Source organism: Parus major, chromosome 8 (assembly GCF_001522545.3).
Source record: "Parus major isolate Abel chromosome 8, Parus_major1.1, whole genome shotgun sequence".
In the NCBI taxonomy this organism is placed as follows: Eukaryota; Metazoa; Chordata; class Aves; order Passeriformes; family Paridae; genus Parus; species Parus major.
In genome coordinates, this window is record NC_031777.1 from 11620316 (window position 1) to 11643757 (window position 23442).

At 37.3% G+C, this 23442-nt stretch overlaps 1 protein-coding gene across 4 annotated transcripts in view; it reads left to right on the forward strand.

Moving 5' to 3' along the window:
• The window catches only part of COL11A1 (collagen type XI alpha 1 chain), a 132656-nt gene that overhangs the window by 55288 nt on the left and 53926 nt on the right, over positions 1 to 23442 (forward strand). For all 4 annotated transcript variants that reach the window (XM_015636767.3, XM_033516416.1, XM_015636768.3 and 1 more), the window contains 18 exons: positions 219 to 302; positions 469 to 525; positions 2938 to 2991; positions 4350 to 4403; positions 4519 to 4572; positions 5162 to 5215; positions 8517 to 8570; positions 8686 to 8730; positions 10046 to 10099; positions 10188 to 10232; positions 10665 to 10718; positions 11182 to 11226; positions 12337 to 12390; positions 14464 to 14508; positions 16045 to 16098; positions 16202 to 16246; positions 20387 to 20440; positions 21341 to 21448. In XM_015636767.3, the coding sequence (XP_015492253.1) occupies positions 219 to 302; positions 469 to 525; positions 2938 to 2991; positions 4350 to 4403; positions 4519 to 4572; positions 5162 to 5215; positions 8517 to 8570; positions 8686 to 8730; positions 10046 to 10099; positions 10188 to 10232; positions 10665 to 10718; positions 11182 to 11226; positions 12337 to 12390; positions 14464 to 14508; positions 16045 to 16098; positions 16202 to 16246; positions 20387 to 20440; positions 21341 to 21448 (1014 nt within the window). The remainder of the gene's footprint in view (positions 1 to 218; positions 303 to 468; positions 526 to 2937; positions 2992 to 4349; positions 4404 to 4518; positions 4573 to 5161; positions 5216 to 8516; positions 8571 to 8685; positions 8731 to 10045; positions 10100 to 10187; positions 10233 to 10664; positions 10719 to 11181; positions 11227 to 12336; positions 12391 to 14463; positions 14509 to 16044; positions 16099 to 16201; positions 16247 to 20386; positions 20441 to 21340; positions 21449 to 23442) is intronic.

The following is a 23442-nucleotide window of genomic DNA, read 5'->3' on the forward strand; positions in this document are numbered from 1 at the left end:
CTCATTAGGGATTACATTTAGACTTCAGTTACAATCACCAGTGACCTCATACTCATGTTGGATGCAGTGGCCTCCATGCAGCCATCTTTTGCAGTTAGTAGAGTGGACTAGAGACTGTGACCTTGTGACTTTGAAGTGATTTGCACCATTTCAGCAAGTTACAGGTATGATTTAGATTTGACAAATTCTAAATCCTTTTCTTGTTTGGGTACTTGCAGTTCCGCTTTGGTGGAGACGGTGAGAAGGGCCCAACAATCTCAGCTCAGGAAGCTCAAGCACAAGCAATTCTCCAGCAAGCTAGGGTGAGCACAAGGAGCCAAAAGCTAATTTGTTTTATATCCTGCAGGGTGTGCAGTCAAAGATGGGGGCTATTTGCTAGCACATTCTAAAACTCTGTTAGTATAGAATATGTATGCTGGCTGGCAGCTTTTTCTTGACACCTGGTGGTCTGTTTGTTTGTCTTCTCAGATTGCTATGAGAGGTCCACCTGGTCCTATGGGACTCACTGGAAGACCAGGTCCTGTGGTAAGTAGATAAAACAGGGGCACAGGTTTGAGAACATGGCCATGTAGCCCATGGATCTCATTCTGGCCCTGCCTACCCCTCTGTATTTGTACTTATTTTGTACTTCTTTTAAGTTAATATTACATAATTATCACTGTAGTGTGTATGCTTATTCAAGGTCTGCAATGCAGCATAAATACTAAATGAGTTTTTATTGTAGGTTTTGTGGTAATCGGACAGAGCACACTACTGGACTTACAAAACTCGTGAATAGTTTTACATAAATATACCTCTACAGTCAATCATCTCCATAATACTACTAATACAAGTTGTTGTAGTAAATATGAAACTCTGCAGAAAGAAATAGTAAAGGAAGAGTTTGCAGAGTCATATTTAAGCTAAATCAGAAAAGATTATAAGAGGCATTCCTATAAGCAATTAAGAGCCACAGATTTAAAAAATAATTACCCTTTTTTATTCCAATTTAATCCTGAATTTGACTCAACTGCTAACACCAAATGATCTGGAAATGGCCTTGTGGATGTTAAAATATCTTAGTATTTTTATGGAGTGTGTACATTTGTATTTTTAAGCAGATCTGTACAAGAGCAATTCTTTTCTAGAGTAATTCTTCCAAAGTAAATACCAGATACCAAGCAGAGAATCTGGCTCACAGACTCCTGATTCATCACAATTAGATATGCAATAGTTAAAAAGAGTCAAATATATTTGGTCTATATAACAAACTCATACACTATTTCCAGCAATTGATTTAATTCAAGACCTGCTGGATAGCATTCAGTCTGTACAGACAAAACTCTGGAACTGCTGTAAGCAAGGAGGACTTTGCCAAGGCTGATATGAGACTGACAATTTAAACTTTAGCAGAAGTATAACCTGCCTTCATACTCATCCTTTTGTGTTTTAAAAACCTTCATGAATGCTTGTATGCAAAGTTCAACAAATTAATAATATTAATGGTTGTTTTGCTTCTAAACCACCAGGAGGCTCTAGAAATCCAACTCTTTGATCTAGAAACATTTTCTGCCTACAGTTTCAAAAGCAAGTTTCATGGTCTGTAAATTGCTTTTCTACACAGCTTCTTTTAAGAATGAAAAAAGAAAACTTTTACTCTTTATATGAAATTTATTTTGTTGAATTAATTAGTTGCCAATAAGATACATTTGTAACATATTAGTTGCTAAAAATCTTAAACATAGTGTCAAAGCCCAAGTCTAGCAGTCTAGCATTAGTTGAGTCTGGTGTTCACATGCTTCGTTTGCATAGCACAGAAAATACACTTCTGCCTACAGATAGTAAATGTTATCAATTTTATTAATTAAAAGCAGAGGTTACATCAGAGAAACCCCAAGAGAGAGTCACTACCTATCAAAACCAATCTTCTCACCACTGCCAGTACCAGTCTGGGATCTGATTTTTAGTTTGCTTAAGACTTGAATTAATATCTGCAAGGTTGGTGGGGATCTTTCTACTCCAGGATGTGAGACTCAGCATTAAGCCAAGCCATTAGATTACTTCTTTCTTCCAACATTAAAGTAGAAGATTATCAGTTTTCCAAGATCGCCGACATATTTTTTTCTTCATGTTAAATACATACTTTGGGTCACACACAACTTGTTTCAAAGGTCAAAAATGCAACTATTCTTTTTCATAGAGTAACAAACTCCTCTTTCTCTCAGACTGGATTCTATGTGTTCATGCCAAGATTTTTTTTTGGTTTATTTTGTCTGTTTTTGTGAGACCTTTAACTTACTTTCACTAGTTCTGCCTCTGATTTCATGTACAGTATGAATGAATGTCTGGTTTTGGTCTGTTTATGATTAAAATTTACTCTTGAATTTTATATCTTCATCTCATAATAATAAAGAGATATAGTTATATAGATTCTCCACTTCTTCAGGGCCAGGTGCACAAAGGACTTGATTAAAACATCACTGAAGTTCATTACAAGATTAGACAGGGTATTTTTCATTGACTACAGTGATCTTTGGATTGAAGTGAGACTGTTATTTTCTGTACAACACAGAAATGAAGGTAAAAAGAGGTGACTTTCAGCTCTCTCTTATTCCCTACAGTGGATGCACTTCTGATTGCACTACTTATGTTCTTACTGTGGTCACACTTAGCTCTCAAATACTAATATAGAAAAAGGAGTTACATTTTACATTCAAATCCGTGGGAGTTTTCTTTGGTAAGAGAAATATTTCTGCCCAATGTTTAGACAATGATAAATCAAGGTAGATGAATATGTAGACACAAATGGTGAATTCACACCTCCTGGTGAATAGGATTATTTGTTATTTCTCCCTGTAATTCATGTATGGAAATATACTTATGTATAGAAAGTAACTGATTAATTTCAAGAGGCTTTTGTATACTTAAATTATATATGTTGGGTTTTTTTTCATCAAGGGTGGACCTGGGGCAGCAGGTGCTAAAGGTGAAAGTGGTGAACCAGGTCCCCAGGTAAAGTATTATTCCCTATTATGCTTAAGCATGTTTTATCTTTAAGAAAATTTATTCATATCAGTTAGAAGAAATAAATCAATTATATGCTTCCTGCATGCAATTTAAGAACAATATCATTCATTATACTCTCTTATAACTTCAGTAGCTTGATCAATATTAAAATTATAGGTAAAATCAATAGCTTGATAGTTCTTTCTGAGATATGAAAGTAACAATCTTTGTATAACAAAGAGCAATTATCACATGTAGAGTGCCATCAGTTGAAAACCTGTTTTAATATTGTTATTTCAGGCTCTTTTCTCTGTTCAGTAATGATATGTTAATCTGCAACTGGATGACCTTGGGTTCTGAACTTACCAGATCTCATAAGATGAGGGAGGTTGAATTTGGTTGGTAATTAAACAGTCTGTTTTCAAGATGTGACATAGAAAATGGTCCATGAATTCATTATAAATCTTTAGGAAGCAGTGCATGTTTTGCTTCTCAGCCTACTATTCTATAAAATTCCCCACAGTGATGTTGAAGAGCACTGAAACACATGGAAATCTTTCAGTTTAAACCTAAAAACAATAAGGAGATCGTGAAAGAAATCATAAAATATGATGGAAGTATCCAGAACAATGATTTTGCCAGATCTCAAGTAGTATCATGGATTTGATACATTACTAAGTGCCTATCTTAAAACTGCACATGGATACTTGCAGTAAAAAATAAAACAATAAAAAAGAAGATAAAAAAGCATTCTGAACAGTTGTAAAGTCTTTCAAATTGTTTACTAACATTTTTAATTGTTTTTTCTTATCCTGCACAATATTTTTGGATGGCTTGTCCTTATCACTGCTTTTTTTCACCTGAAAATGCATTTGGATGGGGGCTGAGAAAACTTTCACAGTTACAACCACACAGTTGTCAGTGAAAGTTACATGTGTTTGGAAAGTGTAATGTTTTTTCAGTCTGGGGTAGTTTGGTATCTCTCTAGTTAAACCCATGTTTTCAGAAATATTTATAATGGGAATAAAATAATTTTGGCATGAGAGGAAGAAGGTTTTTCAAGCTACAGGACTGTGATCTTTAAAGGCGTGAAAAGAATGTAAGAAACTTACATGTTAAAAGGATGACCTGTGTCATGTATTGTGCCATCTCATGGAAACTGGTGTTAAGATTCATAGTGCTAAGGCCAGTTTGGATGCCCATGTACTTTCAAAACTAATGGGAATCTGGGAACCAGAATCCATCTCCTAGGGAAAATGCAGTTTTGTGTAGAAAAAAAATCTTACCTTGTTCTTGAGGTGAGGTTTTTTCTGGCTTTTTGCTGACATTAATAGAATTCTAAGTATTACCCTCTTTAAATTCAGGGTCCTCGTGGTGTCCAAGGTGCCCCCGGTCCAAGTGGAAAAGCTGGCAAAAGGGTAGGTGGCATATAGATCAGTTCTGCTCTGAATAAACAGCTTTTTATTTAAATATATTTAAATATTAATTGATTCCGTTGCATTTTCAAATGTTTACCCCTTTGGGTTTTTGTAGGGACGTCCTGGAGCCGATGGTGCCAGAGGAATGCCAGGAGAACCTGGTGCAAAGGTAAATAATAATGAGACCTGAGGCTTTAGTTCAGCCTTGGAATGGGCTAGAGAGAATTTAGGTAGGTTCCACTCTTCTATCCAGGCCAACCCAAAATTTTTCTCTGAAGTGAAAATACTGAGGCTTCAGATAGTTGGGTCAGATGCAAGAGCTGAGAATGAATCATCCATTTAAAATATGGTAATTAATGGTAATTCCTAGCAGTCAGACTTTGAAGAAACTTGAATCTTGGGGCATGATTCCTCTCTCTCTTTCTGAGTTAGATTCTAGGTACAGAGTACCAGTAATAGTAAAGTCAGTTTTGCAACTGCAAAGTGCAGCTAGAATCAAACTTTTCATTTCAATGAGAAAATTATTTTTATAAATAGCATAACTACAGCACAGTGCAAAAGCTGTGGCATCTTCTCTTGCTACAATTTGTAGAACCAAATTCTATATTTGATCTATATTCTATTCTCATTCCCATGTGTTTCATTCAGTAAAAAAAGTGTACATGCAATCCAAGGGTAGAAATTAATTTTTAAGGGGTAGGCACTATTTATTCAGACAATTTAACAGTCATTTACTAAAGCTGTGATTTCTTTCCTAGGGTGACAGAGGATTTGATGGTCTTCCTGGCCTCCCTGGTGACAAAGGTAACCGGGTAAGAAGAAAAATATGTACATTTATACCACACCAAACTAATAGAGTCCCAGAAATAATTCACTTTTCTTTAAGAACAGCACTAAAACTGAGGAGAAGGTGAAAACAGTATGTCACCTTTTCAATCTACAAATAATAGCTGTATTATCAGGCAATGTGTTCCTTGTGAAACTTTTGAGTAATATCAATTGACAAAAAATATATAAATTTATAATTTAAATATACTTGCAGAATTTAGAACACATCTTCAGCTAGGTTTTGCTCTAATTTTTCTTAGTTCAGGAATTTGCCTGTTGGACTTTAAGTCATTGCTCTAAAGGAATGAGTAATAGGGAAAGGAAATCAGCATGAAGATTCTGTATCAGGAGCATGCCAAATTTTAACTTGCCTAGAAGCTTGCTCAAAAAAATGGATATGAATATGTCAATTACAAAATTAATTGTTTAGTGAGGCTTATTCCAACAACTGCAGCTTAAAGAAAGGTCACAGTCAAGTCAGATAAATTAGGAAAATTTTTAGAGATATTTAAAACAACTAAAATACTTGTTCCTTTTGTCATACAAATCCATGGAATGAGACTTCATCTTTCCCTACAAAGTGAAGAAATAATCACAGCCAGGGATTTCTGCTTCAGTTTATAGCACTAACGTAGGTGCTAGCATCCTGCTGAGTGTCCCTCCTTTTCTGTTGTCCTGGTAAGTGCAGTGCACCATGAAAGAAACAGTGAATGGGAATGTCAGCAAAACCAATTCCAAATGTGCTAAAGCTCAGTGACCAAGGAATTCTTACCTCACCCTCACCCTTCAGTGGCTAAGCACAGTTGAACTTCCTAGAAAAACTCGGCTGTGTTGGCTACCAGACCCTAATGTTCTTAATAGCATCTGAGGATACTCTTTTGAGTTCCTTTTACAACGGGTAAAGAACTTCTACTGTCATCAAGAATTTTTTTACTCCTCTTTCATCATCCCTGCTTAGGTAAAGAGTGTAAAGCAGTCAGTGCCATCCCATAATGGAAGCCCAGCGTGCTCAGCAGGCCAACAGCAGAGGGGGCTCAGCATTAAGCACTTGCCACCTGCACTCAGAGGGCTGAACAGAAATTTGCCCTGGGTCAGGCAGTGTGTGTCTGCTTTTCAGCCTGGAATATTAGACCTGTCTGTGGTACCTTCCAAGTCATAAAGACTTTTTTTTTTTTTTTTTCCAAATATTAAATTTTTTTCCATATTTCCATCCCAAAATAAAAAAATTAACACACACCTTCCCTCCCTACCCCAAAAAATTAGAAAAAAAAAAAAAAAGCTTGGGTTTAAATTTTCAAAATAGTAATGAAAATAATGACTTCTTTTCATATTTTTTCAAGAGTGTAGTAAAATTACTACACTCTTGTGTTTCAATGGAAATCTTCTGTAAAAGTGTGCACTATTGTCCTGGTGAAAGCAGCTCTGTTCAAAAATGGTTATACCTCTCAGAGTTTTGTAAAGTGACAACATATAATGCAAATTATATGTTCTCTTTAGCTTGCAATAATAAACACAGCAAGACAATTGAAATGCTTCTGTTGGAGTATATTGAAAACCCATAACTTTAGAGTAGAAGTTTCAGTACTGATTTTAGAATTAGTCACATTGACATATGAGTAGCAAACTGAATGTCTCTCCTAGGTTATGTCTCTGTCAAAAACAAGTTTTCAGACAAGAGTTAGTGAATGAGATTCTTGGACTTCCAGTGTAGAGCAGATCACATCACACAAAGTCATATTTCTTTTAACACCATTATCTGTGACTTTGAACTTTTCTTATTTAGATTTACCAGATGCACAACTCTTCTTCAGTATAAAAGACACATTATACTTTTAAAATAGGTCCAAGGAAAAAGAAATTCAGGCTTTAAGAGAACATTTGAAGGGAAGAAATAGAGCTGAAAAACTGAGAATGTTGATAATGGTAGGAAGTTTTGTTCTTACTAATGACAATACCAGGACACTGAATGCAATTTATATCTAACTACCATGTGAATGCAAGAAAAGAAAAGTAGCCCTTAAGGGTATGAACTATTTCAGTATTTGAAAGCTTAAGTCAGTCTTCACCTGGATATTAATGAGAAGCCAGAGGAAAGACCATGCCTCTCATGTGTCCTCTTTCACAAGTGTGATCTAACATGTTGAAAAACACATTCTCTACCTGCAGTTTACATAGAGTAGTTGCAGAACCTAGCAAAATACAAGAATTGCTGTATGAGTTAACCTTGAAGGTATTAGAGAGCATTTCATAAAATTTCACTTTCTCTTCCACGCTGGGGGAGGACAGAAAGGCAGTAGAATAAAATCCTAGCATCCCTAGTAATGGGGGATGTGCTCTGGGTATATGAGGGTTACTTAAAATTCCCTGGGAGTTTGGAAGTGTAAAGAACAGAGCCACTGAACAGTGACTCCATATATCTCCAGCAGAATCCCAGCAGTGGTCAGGCTCCTTGGAGACACTGATAAAATTAAGGCAAACAGCATGAATAGTTGGGTGTTGTCCAATGCCAGAAGGAAGTCATAGTCTCAAAGCCCGCTGCCCAGAAGGAGGTTCATCGGTGGTGTTTCAGCTCTGTAGCACACAAGTTCTCTTTAGGAACTGGGAAGGAAAAATAAATCCTAAGAGTATGGTCCAGAATCTACTGAGGTTCTGCATATATAGACCTGAAAAGCCCCAGCCTCAGAGGGGAAGTGTGTAAGTCTGGCTGCCTTCCAAAGCCTCAGACAAACCAGTCCCAAGGCTCTCAGTAGCTGGTGCCAGGGTGTGTGGTTCTAAAAGGTGTTTAGTAAGTCTCTGTATATTCCTGGGCCCTGCAACTGGTTTCTTAAATTCTGCCCCATGTACACGTCTTATTTTACTGCAGTAATACATTGTGTAGGGGAGAGGGAGGGTGGTGATAAGACAAAGGAAAATGTGGGTAACACTACCTTTTGTAGACATAGCTTGTGTATGTTCTGGGGCCAAAAAACACAGTCACAGAATCACAGAATATTCTAAATTGGAAGAGACCCACAAGCATCACCAAGTCCAACTCTTGTTACAGAATGAAATTGTACAAACAAAAATTATTCATTGTTTCAAAAATGCTCATCTGTTCTTATACTAAGGTAATGAAAGATTTTACTGAGTACTTTAACTTGCAGATTTGTATCACTGTGTCAAGACATGTTTTGACACATCAAACTTCAGTTGACATATCTGTTTTCATTTCCCTTCCCATCCATTATTGTTTCCAGCAGCAGAAAGTTTCCAGCTGTTATTTTAATTACTTTCCTTATCCTACAGGGAGACCGTGGCCCACAGGGACCTCCTGGCCTACCTGGTGAAGATGGATCAAGAGTAAGTTGCTGTTCACACAGGAAAAATCTAGAGTGAATCCTCATATAATAAGAATAAGGTCACAATAAATGTGGGTGTTTTTTCTAAGACTTGTTTTCCTTTTGCACAAAAACAGGGAGAAGATGGGGAAGTTGGACCAAGAGGTCTCCCAGGTGAAGCTGTAAGCAATTCTTTATTATTCTTCTGTTTCTGTTACAAAAATAAAGTCACATTCAGATATTTTTCCATTCTATTGAACTGTTCTGAATTACAGGTATAAAAACTATTTCATGTGTTTGTATATAAATAATACTGTTTCTGGCTGAAAAGCAATCAAATGGACAGTTTTGTTAGGGTTGAAACACCACTTATAGGATTAGAATTAAGTCAAGGGTATATCCAGCTAAGTATATACAACTTCCAGAATCACAAATGCTGTTTCTTATCCAATTGTGTAAAATCAGTCACTGCCATCCTTGATACATCAGAATACAGCCAAGCCCCTGTTGCTTTTAAAGTGCTACCTAAATATTTACTTATTAGAAAGTAGAGCCTGGGTTCTCCTCTTTTCTCATGCATGCTTCATTGTGTATTTTACACTTGTTTCACATACAGAATTTCCACCCCTGTCAGTTGGAATTCTGCAGGTGCTGTCACTGCAGAACAGAGTTCTGCATTGCAGGCAAGAAATCAAGCCTCACAAAGGGGAATTTTACCCTAAATTTCTGATCTACTGCTGCCTACTCACAAAGCACAAAGAAGCTGCTACAGTCAGTGATTTGTGACTGGATCATACATGAGGAGACTCGAGACTCAGCTCTGCCTACTTTAGCAGCAGAGTATGAATGATGACACAATAATGAAAACTAGTACCAAAAGATTATGTTACAGACCAAAATATTTTTCACCTTATTTATGAGAATAGCCATTGGTCTTTTGTGTAAGTTTTTAGAGATAAGTGCAAATAATCTAATTTTTGTTACCAGAGTGTATTGTATTTATTGTAATAAAATTAATAGCAATTTTTAATTACTTACTGGATCCTTGCTAGAGATAAAAACACTCCCTTGTACTTAGAGTAGTAGTATAAAGAAACCATGTTTTCAAAAGGAAGGAATACAAATATGTATGTTACTGTTCAGGTCAGACCTTCAGGCCAAGACACAGCTGGAATTTTATTGGAAGATGCTGTGCCAGTGTTCTGCACCAGGAAATATAAATATCAATCTCCCACCTTTCTCTGAAGTGACCATACAGGGTCTAAATCACAGCTTGCCCTTCCACTGACATCCTATTCAGAAATATAGTGCCCTGGAGGAAAATCTGTTAGCAGTGAATTTTTCCCTTCCTTCCTTCCTTTCTTACTTCCTAAACACCCATGCTGCCTTGCCTTCATACTTCCTATTCCTCATTCCACTCTTTGGCCAGTCCTGCTCGCAGGCATCTCTGTTCAGAAATAGCCATGCACTTGTCAATAAGGGTCTCTTCTCTTGCAGGGTCCCCGGGGATTGCTGGGCCCCAGAGGAACACCTGGGCCCCCTGGACAACCTGTACGTATGAGCTGTCGAGTATCTGCAGTTTCCAGAAGGAAAAAAGGAAGTTCACTGAAAATGGCTCTTGTTATATTGTTTTTTGTAGGGCATTGCAGGTATTGATGGACCTTCAGGCCCAAAGGGAAACATGGTGAGTAAATAAACTGGGAATAAGAAAGATTCTAAGAATGCTTTCCACATTCTCTCATCCCTGCAACTATGCCATCCCTTCCATTTAATTGAACTTTTATGTCAGCTATTTGGAGTCATTATGATTTTATATGGAAAAGACAAGGCTTCTGTTTCTTAGTTTTCAGCCTAAAGGCCTGACCATGCTTTCTTTCAGACTCCCTTAGCACCATGGACTCCAGTGCTTAGGTCCTATGTGTGGGCTGTTATTCTCTATTAAAGAAAAGGTCATGGTATTTATTAGCATGAAAAAAATTCATACTGGAGAGAAAGTTGCTGGTAGACTTTAAAGAGAGAGAAACAAAGATGAGTTTGTGCTCCTTTTAGTCCTGACAATGAAGATCTGTACTGCAGAAATGCAAACCTAATGTCCTACTATTTTTTTACATGGTAGGGTCCTCAAGGGGAACCAGGACCTCCTGGTCAGCAAGGAATTCCAGGCCCACAAGTAAGTGTAAAAGAACTCAAGAAATACGATGTAATGTGCAGCAAATATTTAATAAATGGAAATTACTAAAAGCTAGGCTTTTCATGTGCAAAACCGATAAAGCTTCAAGGATTTTATAAATAATGCTGCAAATGTGCCGAGGGCAGTGGGAGCAGAGTTTTCAAGTAAGATTTCAGAGGGATTTTTCATTCAGGAGAAAAATGACTCATTCAGTGTTCCTGGAATGCAGCAGGAATGGCCACACCTGGAGGAGGGTTCTGAATAGGATCTTGTTACAGACTTACTGCCAGAGCAGTGGCTTGTGCAAAAGGCTAGCACAAAACTCCTGATCTAACTTGTAAGGGGAAAAAAAAAGCCACTTATATTTGCCCGTGTGTTTAAACAGATTAATGAGGCACCTTTAGCAGGGTGAATGTATGTACATTGTTCTCCCTGGCTTCTCACACTGGTTTCTTTCTGACAGGGGCTTCCTGGTCCTCAAGGTCCTATTGGACCTCCTGGTGAAAAAGTAAGTTGCAGCATTATTTTGTTATTTCACAGTCAGTTCTGTGCCACCTTGTTTATGAGCTTGAGGGCTTTTCTATCTTTTATGGAATAGTAAGCTAAATTTAAATATTAGATCTTCCTGAAATCATCAAGTAAATGAATAACCAATGAATACCTAATGGCTTTCCTCTCATATACACTTTTTCATAAGCAAACTTCCTGCCTTTATTTTGGGTTATTTTCTGTCAATACCTTCAGATACAATACTGCCTACAATATTAAACAATTTGTACTTGTATGTTACTTAATTTCACAGCAAGCTGCAAAAATTATTTTTCTTAATCTCTTTTATATAACAAAGTTTTGCCTATTCAAGTCTGATTCTGTTCTTTTTTCTCAAGGATTGTGTTCTGACATAAATCTGCAGAGTAATTGGCATACTGTAGTGTTCTTTGGTGGCTTTTTCCTCATCTGTTTGCATGTGTTCTTGTGGCTTGAAACCTTTTATTCATTTAAAAAATGTCTCTATTTAATTTTATGCTAATTTTATTTTACTCCCCTTTTTGCTGAATTCCTACTCAATTCATTCTTAGATTTTTCTTCTCTTCACTGTTTATTCTTGTGGAAAAATCAATACTTTTTACCTGTCAGAGTGATTCAGTATTATTCTAGCAAAATGGACAAGATCCATGATATCTGCATTTCCCAGGCTTTCACAAGGGCACACCAGGCCCTTCAGCTATGAGCACTGGGCACTGTACCCTGCACTCTTTGCCTCTTGTGCTTATTGATAACTCAATGGTGAATCCTCTTATTCCTGAAATTCTGAATAGTACTTCATTTTGTACACTGGAGAACTCTTCCCCACCTTGTGTTATATGTGTGCACTTTCATAGGGTAATTCCTGAAGCCTGTTCTCAGGCAAGCATCTAATTGAAAATTATGGATCATTTTTGTACTTATAGATGGTATGAAAGTGTCATTCTGGTTTTAGTTGTATTTTTAGCATATCCACGATATCCATTTCAAGGGATTTAGGTATGACTGAATTTTATATCCTTAGCTCTTAGGGTCACATGTGTTGGACATGTTTGCTATTGTTTTTAAGATGTGTGTCTCTTACTGCATTTAGGGACCACAGGGCAAGCCTGGCCTCCCTGGCCTTCCCGGTTCTGATGGGCCTCCTGTAAGTAAAGAAATATTTAATCCTTTGAATGTTTAACTACTTTTACTAAGTGATAAATACTTCTGGATACCTTTGTTACAAAAGCAAAATGGAGGGGAAACCCAATGGTAGTCCTAGTTGGCAACAGCATTATAAAATCTGTCTAAAATCCCTATGTCATTTGAGCTGTTAAAACTGAGAATTATATTTTTGAAGCAGCTGCTAAAATCATCTATGGATTTTTAAAAATGTGGTCCCAGATGAGGAAATGCATCTGCAACACTTTCAGGGATGTGTAAATGACCTACTAACACACAAAGGGCCAGATACAGTTCCACTGTGTCCATGTCAGTCTGGCAGAGCAATCACCTGTAAAAATGCTCACCACTTGTTCTCTGAGGAAGCATGGAACAGACCACATCTTTCTCAGCTTCCTGGTACATATCATGTGTTTGAGGTGCTTCTTGCATTGTCTAGATTGGGACACACCTAAGACAAACTTTGTGATTTCCAAGGGATTCAGCTTCACTCTGAGGCTGCAATTGCTCTTGTGAACAGTGAGTGTAATTGCTCTAAGCAGCATAGCTTAGGCATTCAGCTTAAATGGAATCATTGTCCATAATGGCATGCCCATACACTTCTTTTCTTGCAGGAAAAGTGTAAATTTTTTATGCCACTAAGAGCCATTAGACAATATTATTTCTGAGACCTTGTCTATCCTCCCCATGCAATTGTCCCTTACAATTTTTCTTTTAGGTGAAATCTGCATTTCTTAAACCTGACTTTTAGCAAGGCTTAACAAGGTCATTGCAAATATATTGCAAATACAGAACTTTTCCCAGGATTCTCACAATCTACCCTTTTATCTGCCAAAGTACCAATTTAATGGGAAATGTTAAGTATACAATTATAGTCCAGCTGAGTGTCTGTATCTTGAATGATTGTCTAAACATTTGAAAATTTCCCCTTATCCTTTCCTGTATACTGGAAACAATGTTCATTTCCAAACACAAGCATAATTTGTCACCTGCATCTTTCAAAGCAGGGGAGAAATGCTGTAAGAGATAATCAGGTGTGAGCACAGGTCTGTCCCTGATCCACAGCCCTGCTGTGGGGTGTTGATGCCACTCAGCAGCCAAGCACTCACTCACTGGCTCACTCCTCCCACAGCAAGGCAGGGACAGAATCACAAGGGCAAAGGCAAGAAAACTCCTGAGGTAAGGTAACAACAGCTTAATAAGTGGAACAAAGCTATGCACACAGGCAAAGTGAAATAAGGGATGCATTCACTCCTGCCAACCTGCAGGCAGCTGGCCAGCCACTTGCTGGGAAGATGGTTATGAATGTCCTCCTTCCTCCTCCTTTCCCTGAGCTTTTATTACTGAGTATGGCATCATATGGAATGGAGTATTTCCCTGGTCAATTTGGAACAGTGTGCCAGCTGTGTCCCCTCACAGCTGCCCTCCTGCAGCCTAGTCACAATTATCTGTTCATCTTTAGCTTCATTAAATTGTCCTTAAGGTTTGCAATTTAAGTGCAAATTTTGTAAGAAAGAAAAACAGTGGCTTGGCTAATGTTTTGAGTGCTGTAGTATTAGCATCAGTTATATAGAGCAAAGTCTAAAATGTGAATTTACTTTGTTTAAAAAGCAAGCCACAGTTTAGAATAAAGTCATAGAACATTGAAACTGAATCAGCCTTCTATTGAATCTTTTGATAAATTCTGTAATTTAAAAACATTTCTAGGAATTTCTTTGTGCTACAAAATAAATTACCCTTGTTTCAAAATTGAAGGTGAGAGTCTCTCGCATTAAAAGCCTCTTACTGCTGAAACATTAACTAAACTGAAGGACTGGTCAGCATATTCCTGAAAATATTGACATGAATGTAACTATTGTCCAGTTTTTCCTTTGTTATGTAAATTAAATTGGTATTGTAAGTAAAACCTTTCCTCAAAATTTTGTGTGTCCATTCTAATATAGAAGATATGTGATTAATGACCTGAAATTCAAATGTTTAAATAATTGTGTTTTTATAAAAAAGTCACTCCTTAAAAATTATTGCTTTTCAAATCAGATATATTTCTCTTAAACAGGGTCACCCTGGCAAAGAGGGTCAGTCTGGAGATAAAGGGGCATTGGTGAGTTTTAAAACTTTTCCATTTTTTTACATAAATTTCATGAAAAATTTTGGTACTTTTTAATCTTTCTGACACATTTATTGCTTACCAGAACTATTTAGGAATACAATAAAAAACCCATGACACATTCAAAGCATATTTTCTCAGACAAACATATATATAAAAATATTAGAAATTGTAAATAATATAAAGATTACTCTTTTAAATCAAAACTCATCTTGGAGTTGGCAGAGTGGCAATGAAAAGCTGCACACACTTCATGCAAACTACTTGCAGATATTGAGTTTTCAATTCTATTTTATGGAGTACTCACAAGTGTTCTTCGGAGCCTACTTTTTTTTGAAGGTATAAAAATACATGCAGACACTGTGCAATTTTAGGTCATCTTCAGCTCAATGTCAGTGTATTTTTTTTTTACCTTATGAAACCCTGAAAGGGCCTTGGAGCTCTTTAAAGTGTTCTGCTTACCCTTTATAGCACCTCAATTCAGTTTCAGCTTTCAATGGCAGCACTAAGGGCTGTATTCTGGATTACAGGATGAGTGAATTAACAGGACATTTCAGAAAGTACAGCACCACTGACATCAGCATATTATATTTTATCAAAAATGTTATTATTTATTGTAGAAGACTTGTAAATTTTATCCTGATTTGTTAAGAAAATAAAGTTTACACACAGCGTTAATGTTTAGAAAGTCCAGACATGTGGCCATCTGCCAGTTCTTCTGTCTTTTGAATTTACTGATCAATTTCAGCCAAATTTGATAGAAAGTTCAGTTTCTCAGAGATGTTAACAGTCTGAAAGTTTTGTGAAAAGACACATTGGAGAGAGGAAAAAGACCCTATCAGTGTCACCATTAGTAAAAGATTTTGTTATCTGTCAATCTCAGACATGGGAGAATCAGCAGAGCAGCTCAGCCTTGGACAGAGGTATCACATTTCCAGGCTTCCACTCTTCACAGAACTCAGTTTCTTTAGGCCCTGCCATCAGATTGCAGAGATCCAGGTTGAGCATCCTTAAAATACTCAGCAAAATGTCACTAAAAGAATCCAGGCACCGGTCAATATTGATAACACCATGAGCCTTTTAGCTTTCCAGGCTTGGGATGTCTTTTTTGTTCTTTCTTTTTAAGACCACGTTTTTTTTTATTATTCCCATTATTTTGGTTTCTATTTTTGACTTGTGTCATCGTCATAATTATCCTATAAATTTTCTCCAATAAAACACCACTGTCTTCTCACTGGCATATTTTTGTTTGTTTGTTTGTTCCTTTTTACAATTACCATTGTTTCAGATAATTTATATTATGGATAGATGCTTCCCAAACAAGTTAATACAAGTTCACAATTCTATTAATAATTTATAGTGAACATTGAGTGGTGCTTTTTAATGCCTTAGCTTTTCTTAGTGGCATGCAGCCCAGTTATTTTGCTGTCTCATACATTATAGTGAAAGAATAAGGAATAGATTCTGAAGAGAACTGCTTACTAATCAAAAACTGTACAAACAAAGGTTCTTTGCTTCAATATCTTTTAGGGGCCTCCAGGTCCTCAGGGTCCAATTGGCTATCCAGGTCCTCGTGGTGTAAAGGTAGGATTGTGTTACTGGATTCCTCCTCTCACACCTTTTGAATCTCACTCGATTTGAATCTCACTGGATTCCTCCTCTCACACCTTTTGTCATCTTCCTTTAGGGTGCTGATGGTGTACGTGGACTCAAGGGATCCAAAGGTGAAAAGGTAAATTTGACTTCAGTTAATTCTTTTCCCTTTTTACACTGCAGCCTCTTTTGTCTCCTTTACTGCAGTGTGCTTTTATGTCACAGCAGTGAATTTATTTTTGCCTTTCTCTAAAGACATACCCAGCCCAGTGCCTAAATCAGCGACCTTTGTGGTTATTTATACTGGTACAAAGTGAATATAAAACCTTCAGTTAACAGAACAGTTTTCAATCCTCTTTGCACGAGTTTAGGTAACTACTCTCTAAAGCGGCCTTGAGTAGAGAATTAGACATCCCCTCCCTTATTAGTGGGTATTGAGAGGCTTGTGCATCAGAGAGATTTGTGGTGACAATACTGTTTTTAATCTCTTTTGATAGAGCCCTAAGATAGATCTGTATTTTTTTATGTACATTGGGCTCTAGACTCAAGGCATTTTGTCCCAGATCTTTGGCTTTACTGAAGTGATGGACAGCCCCACTCAGATCCATATATATACAATGTGAAGAAAGCTCTTATTTCCCCTGACACCATTAATTCTGTGTGTAAAGCTCTTCCTAGAGCAAACACCAACCACTGCGATCTGGGCTGACTCCTGATGGTCTGCGGTGGCTGAAACTGCAGCCAATGTTGGTTTAAAGTCACACTTCCTTCAGCACTCAAAATAAGAGACACAACAGACACCATCAGTCACCTCCTGACCACACAGGCAAATCCACTCTTGTGGCTCTGCTGGATAATATATATGTGTGTGTATATATATATAGGTATATAGATATTTATAGATATTTCTAAAGCAGGAGACTTAGTCTTGCCAAAAAGCCTGGATTCAGAACTTGGCTCAGATACCAAGAGCTGCTGTATATTTTCAAGCCTTCTTAAATCACAGTTTGTCTAGACTGCATGCTCATTTTAAAGTTGCTCATTAAATCTAAGCTGAAAAAGAGTGTGTTTAACATCCATGGAGACTGGACAGTCCAAAACCCCAGTTTTTTCTTGTGCCTTATTGGATGATTAATATCCTGCTTGGACAAAATACAGGATTTGTATATAAACACATTTCATGTATGTGTGTATATATATCTGTGTGTATCAGTGAATACTGATTATCACAATGTCTACAATACTTTTGTGTTCCTAAAACTGATCTCACAGTTGCAGTAAGACACTGAATTCTACTGAATACCTCCAAAGGTCACACAAAACTATTTCATTGTTCTCTCAGTGCTTTAAGGGTGTGTTCACAGGCCTTTTTTACTGTAATTATTCAGCTGCCATTACATGGGGAATGGCACTGCAAGAGAACAAAATAAATAACCTTATCCTTCAGGGTAGCCCCAAGATCTGGAGTGGTCCAGGGATATCAGAGGAGACCTATCTCTGTACTGACCAGTACATGTGACTAGAACTCTTTAGCTATTTTATTTCGTTACCAGCAGAGGAGGAAACAGAGCATCCAGCTCTCTCCTCCTACACAGACTGAAATCAGCCTCTTGTAGATCTTAACAGCTGGAACCTCACTGTGAAAGCTGAAGTAGAGATTCAGTTCATTTGGCAGCCATTTGGTCAGTGGTTGCACATGGTCAGTCCTTGCTAAGAGTTCTCATATAATTATTACAGTCCATATTGCTGGCCACAGCTGAGCAACTTTTACAAATGAAGCTTTTGTGATGTAGTCTTCACACTGCCTCTTTAATTTCTTTCTAAATTTTAAGAAAAGCCACCTTAAAATTTTAATTTATGCAATATAAGATGACCACATAAAACTTCGTTTCATCATATAGAAAGCATGGGAAAACTGCTTTTAGACTGGTTTTTAGTATATTTTTTTCAATGAATTATAGTGTCACCTCTTTTGGGTTTTTTTTACACGTTATTGAAAAACGGCATTTGCTTGTTTGATTTGTTTTGGGTTGTTTTGTTTTGTTTTGTTTTGTTTTGTTTGGGGTTTTTTGGTTTGGATTTTTTTTTTGTTTGGTTTGGTTTTTTGGTTTTTTTGTTTGGGGTGTTGGTTTTCTAGGGGTTTGTTTTATTGTGGTTGGTTGGTTGGTTGGTTGGTTTTTAATGCCTGCTTGCCTATTTTGAGTTGTTTACCACTAGCAGATCTACTTACTTAGGGTTATTGTTGCATACTCTGTGACTACTTCCAAATTAAAAATGGCTTTAGCTCTGCAGTCCATCTCACTTGGTGATCAGGGAGAAGATAAAACTTTTGTGGGCCCAGGAATACAAAAAGCAAACTTCTTTTTGAACATGAGGACAAATACAAAGCTTTCTTGCTTCTTTTTGTTTTGTTTTCTTCAGTGTGGAGCATATTGTCACTCTCTCCTGGTTTTACTGGCAGTCCAAATGTTATTCAGATTTTAAGTCAGCAGTATTACTTTACTTTAGCATATAAAAATCTCATAGCATCATAGTAAAATGTTTTACAATGTTATTATTCATCTCAAAGATCTTTGCTGCCATGTTACAACTAAGTATCAGATGAAAATGGAGTATTTGTTGCCTGGATTTTGGAACAATTTTATGATGAATCACGCAGAATCACAGGGTTGGAAGAGACCTTCAAGATCATTGAGTCCAACCCAGCCCTAACCTCAACTAAACCATGGCACCAGGTGCCACATCCAGGCTGTTTTTAAACACATCCAGGGATGGTGACTCCACCACCTCCCTGGGCAGACCATTCCAATACTTTATCACCCTTTCTTTAAAATACTTTTCCTAATATCCAACCTATATTTCCCTTGGTGCAGCTTAAGACTGTGTCCTCTGGTTCTGTCAGCTGCTGCCTGGAGAAAGAGACCATCCCCCACCTGACTACAGCCACCTTTCAGGGAGTTGTAGAGAGTGATGAGGTCACCTCTGAGTCTCCTTTTCTCCAGCCCAAACAACCCCAGCTCCCTCAGTCGTTCCTCCCAGGGTTTGTGTTCCCAGCCCCTCACCAGCCTCGTTGCCCTCTCTGGACGCGCTCAAGCGTCTCAACGTCCTTCCCAAACTGAGGGCCCAGAACTGGACACAGAACTCAGGTGTGGCCTCACCAGTGCTGAGTACAGGGGAAGAATGACCTCCCTGCTCCTGCTGGCCACACTATTCCTGGTCCAGGCCAGGATGCCCTTGGCCTTCTTGGCCCCCAGGGCACACTGCTGGCTCATGTCCAGCTGCTGTCACCAGCACCCCCAGGTCCCTTTCTGCCTGGGCCCTGTCCAGCCACACCATCCCCAGGCTGTAGCGCTGCAGGGGTTGTTGTGGCCAAATCACAGGCATTGGCACTTGGACCTATTAAACTTCAGAAAGAGAGAGCCAAAAGCCGAACAGTTCATGCTGGGGCAAGACATAAACAACTCTGCTGAACACATCTGGAGATTTCTGCTTGTATCTGAGCTAACTCATACACGTGTAAATGAAACTGTGCTTGTACTTCAACATGGAGACCAATTAAATTGCTTGGAGTAGATTCCCTGCCAGAATTTGCTAGACAGTAAATAAATATTTTTATTAGAAATAGCAATAATGTGCACCCATTTGGATTCAGTCTTAATGCTTATTTTGTTTCTACTTTCTTTCAATCACTTCAGCAAATGAGAGTGGGCAGGGCTGAGCATATCAAACTGCTGTATAGAGATCACTCCTTTTAAGTTATAAACATTATTATGTTTGGGTTTTGTGTCAGTTTTTTAAGATGTTACAAGCAGTCAACTTTATGATTCCTTGCATGATTCTATTAAAGCACTAGTTTAAAAAAAAAAAAAAACTACTTAAGAGGGAAGTTCTGCTATCAAAACAATAAAGCTGATTTATTTGTCACCAATTTTTAAATGTCATTTAATGCATGACTATTAAAAGAATAATAATCCAAAACAGTAGTTAAGAAAGGACTTTCTATGAGAATTCATATTGAAACAGAATAATGATATTGTTTCTACCTTTAAATAGATTTTTGAACAACGGGTATTAAGAATTTCCAAACTAAAATTCATTTTGTCTAGTGCACTGATGTATTTTTTATAAAGCCGTAGTAGCCAGATTAGATTTTCTGGTGTCTGAAGTCCCCACTTTACCTACACAGGTTATTTTAATCTGTTATGAAATTATTTTCTTACCTTTTTTTCAGGAAAAAAAAGTTCCTCTATTTTACTAAGTCTTTACATGCATTTCTTAGGGTGAAGATGGTTTTCCAGGATTTAAAGGTGACATGGGTCTTAAAGGTGACCGGGTAAGTATTTATTCATAGCCCGTATATTCTTAAATGTTATTGTTTTGGAAGGATCACTGAAGTGAACAAATAAACCAAAAATAAAATAAAGGCTAGTATTTAAAATATTTCCATTCCCTGTGCATGCACAAATTTGATCCAGAGATATAATTTTGTGAATCAAAAATGGCACAATCACAAGGAGGAAGAGAATGTCAGTCTTGAATATCCTTTTCACTGAGCTTCTTCTTAGAGAATTTCCTTTTCCAGATTCCAAGATTTACAGTATTTGCCTGAGGAAAATTACCTATCTAGGATAAAGATATTTCCATTCCAGCCCAACATTTTGCACATCTCTGGCAAATTGCTGTTTATTTAGCCCAATGAGCAATTACTTCCTTTCCACACTTTTCATAAGCGGCTCCTGGCCTGTGTCTGTAGTGTGTATACATTAATAACTGTGAAGATTGTAGCCACATAAGTTAGATAAAGTCTTTATCTTTACGTAGATAAAGACAATTTTCTTTCTATGGACTGCCAGGGTGCCTTCTCAAAAATTGAGGAAAGGGGAAATAAGAATACCCTTTCCAAATGCAGCTGTCTTCAGGCAAGACCACTCTGAAAGTGATATTCCTAATATCACTCTGAAAGTGATATGCCTAATTTTTATATATTTGCATTTATACAATGAACATAAGTAGTGATATTTTTATAATAGGAAACTGGACAGGGCTTACAACAACCTGATCTATTTGGAGATGTCCCTGTGCACTGCAGGAAGCCTGGATGACCTTTAAAGGTTCCTTCTAACCCAAACTATTGTATGATTCTACTCTCTGTTTAGATTTACTGAAAATTTATTTTCAAGCAATTGTAGGTAATCTTCCCAATATATGCATGAAGGCCATTGTTGTATTTTAGGGAGAAATTGGTCAGCCAGGTCCACGAGGAGAAGATGGCCCAGAAGGTCCAAAAGGTCGAGCAGGTCCATCTGGGGACCCAGGTGCTGCTGGTCCAGCTGGGGAAAAGGTCAGTAGCCAGAAATCAACATGAGCATGGGATGATGGGACCTGTAATCTCCATCACTCAGAAACAAGCCCTCAGATCTGCAAAGTCTTTTTGTGACACTGCTGCAACAGACCACTGGAGTTCCCATTTGATCAAGGACTGGGAATCCTTATCTTGTAAGGATACAAAGAGACATTGTAGTACTCCACCAGAACATAAGGCAGCTCCATTCTTATCCCAAATTACATACAGTGCATGCCAGCTGTGGAAAACTCAATACAAATAAAATAGCTGGGCACTAAGGAGGATAAAGGTGCTGCTGAAGAGTGAATTGATATTGAGTCATACTACAACAAATGGTGACTTGGATTTTTTTTTTTAAATGGAAAACATTTCCTGAATAAAAATCCAGAATAGGGTTGGCAAAAGGGAAAGGGGTTGTTAAGAGGGGGGACTGATAAAAGGATGGTGAAAAAAAGAGAGATCAAGCACAAAGTAAAAATCTCTGTAGAATCCTGGCTTCAACAAAAAACATTTGAGTTTGGTATACAGGATGGAAAGGAGGCTGAGAAATGTGTGTGTGGGTACTGTCAGAAAGGAAGGGTGATCTCAGCAGTGGTAATATAAATAACTGGAGAAATATGATAATATAAAATAACATAAAAATGATGGTTCAAAAATGTATATGCTATATACATATAAAAGTAAATATTTATCACTTAAGTGAGAAGATACTGATGAAAATATTTCCCTTCAAATTTTTTGGTGAACTGTAACATTGATTCTAGTTCTCCCATAGGATGGAGGGTGGATAAACCAAATCAAACAAAACAATCCTTTCTTTTTAATACTTGGTAGTTTTTAAATTCAAATTTGAGTTATTTCTAGTTCTTCTTATTCAAATTACTCACTATGAATATAGATTTTCAACCATTTCTTCTTCACTGTGACATATTTGGGACTCTCACAGTATACAATAATCTGAAGCCCTAAGTATCAGAAGATTTTTAAAAAAAATGTTGGTGTTGATAACTGTAGTAGCTGGCCTTGGAAGTTTAGACACACACTTTTCCCTTTTCTACACATATTTACAGCTTTCCTTGCCCACTGGAAGGCTCTGTGGATACTATGGATACTTGGTCAGAATGGAATAGTCAGATAGGAATTCTTTGGTGCTGGTCTTTAAAGACCTGCTGGTCTTGAAGTGCAAAAACTGGAATAGTCATTGTGAGATTTTAGATCTTCCCACAATATTTGGAAAATCTGTAAGAGCAGATATAAATATCTTGTTCCCTTGTCATTCCTATAATTTACTTAATGCAAAGGTACTATTCTTGCAATGAAAGTACTTCTCGTAAGGAAAGTACTTTCATAAAGTACTGTAGTAGTTCTTATTCTCTGTGTTCATCTGATTCCATTATAAGAAAACCCTGTTTCCCAAGTAGGTCTTAAGCTGGGTTTGCTTGGTTAATGAAATTTCAAGTAGGATGCCAAAAAAATTAGGAACATATCAGAAATGAGCTCATAATAAAAAAAAACCACTGTATTCACTCTTGCAACTGGGCTTGCTGACTCAAAAAATCAGGGGCAAAACTTCCACTGAATCTGGCAAGAGTTTGATGTGCTGTCATTCTGCAAAACATTTAAATCATCGCGATGCATGTGGCTTATTTCAGGGTTATAAGTATTCAGCATTATAAGTAGTTTCTTAAATGTAAAAATTGTTCTCAATAATGTCTCACCAGACACATATGCTTACTTGAATATGATAATGTTCAACATGTTTATTTATTTATGTGGGGTTTTTTACCAATAGAAATTTTTGGGAAAATTTCCTTCCCTATGCAAGTCTCTCCTTCCTATTTTATATTATCTATGGTTGCTGCAGAGTAAGTACCATATGATACTTTACAATCATCTTTTCCATTGAGATCTTCTCCCAAACTTGAAATTCTAGAACATAGAGAAATTCTTCCCCAAAGTTCCCATCTTTCAAAGTCTGGAACTGCTTTCCC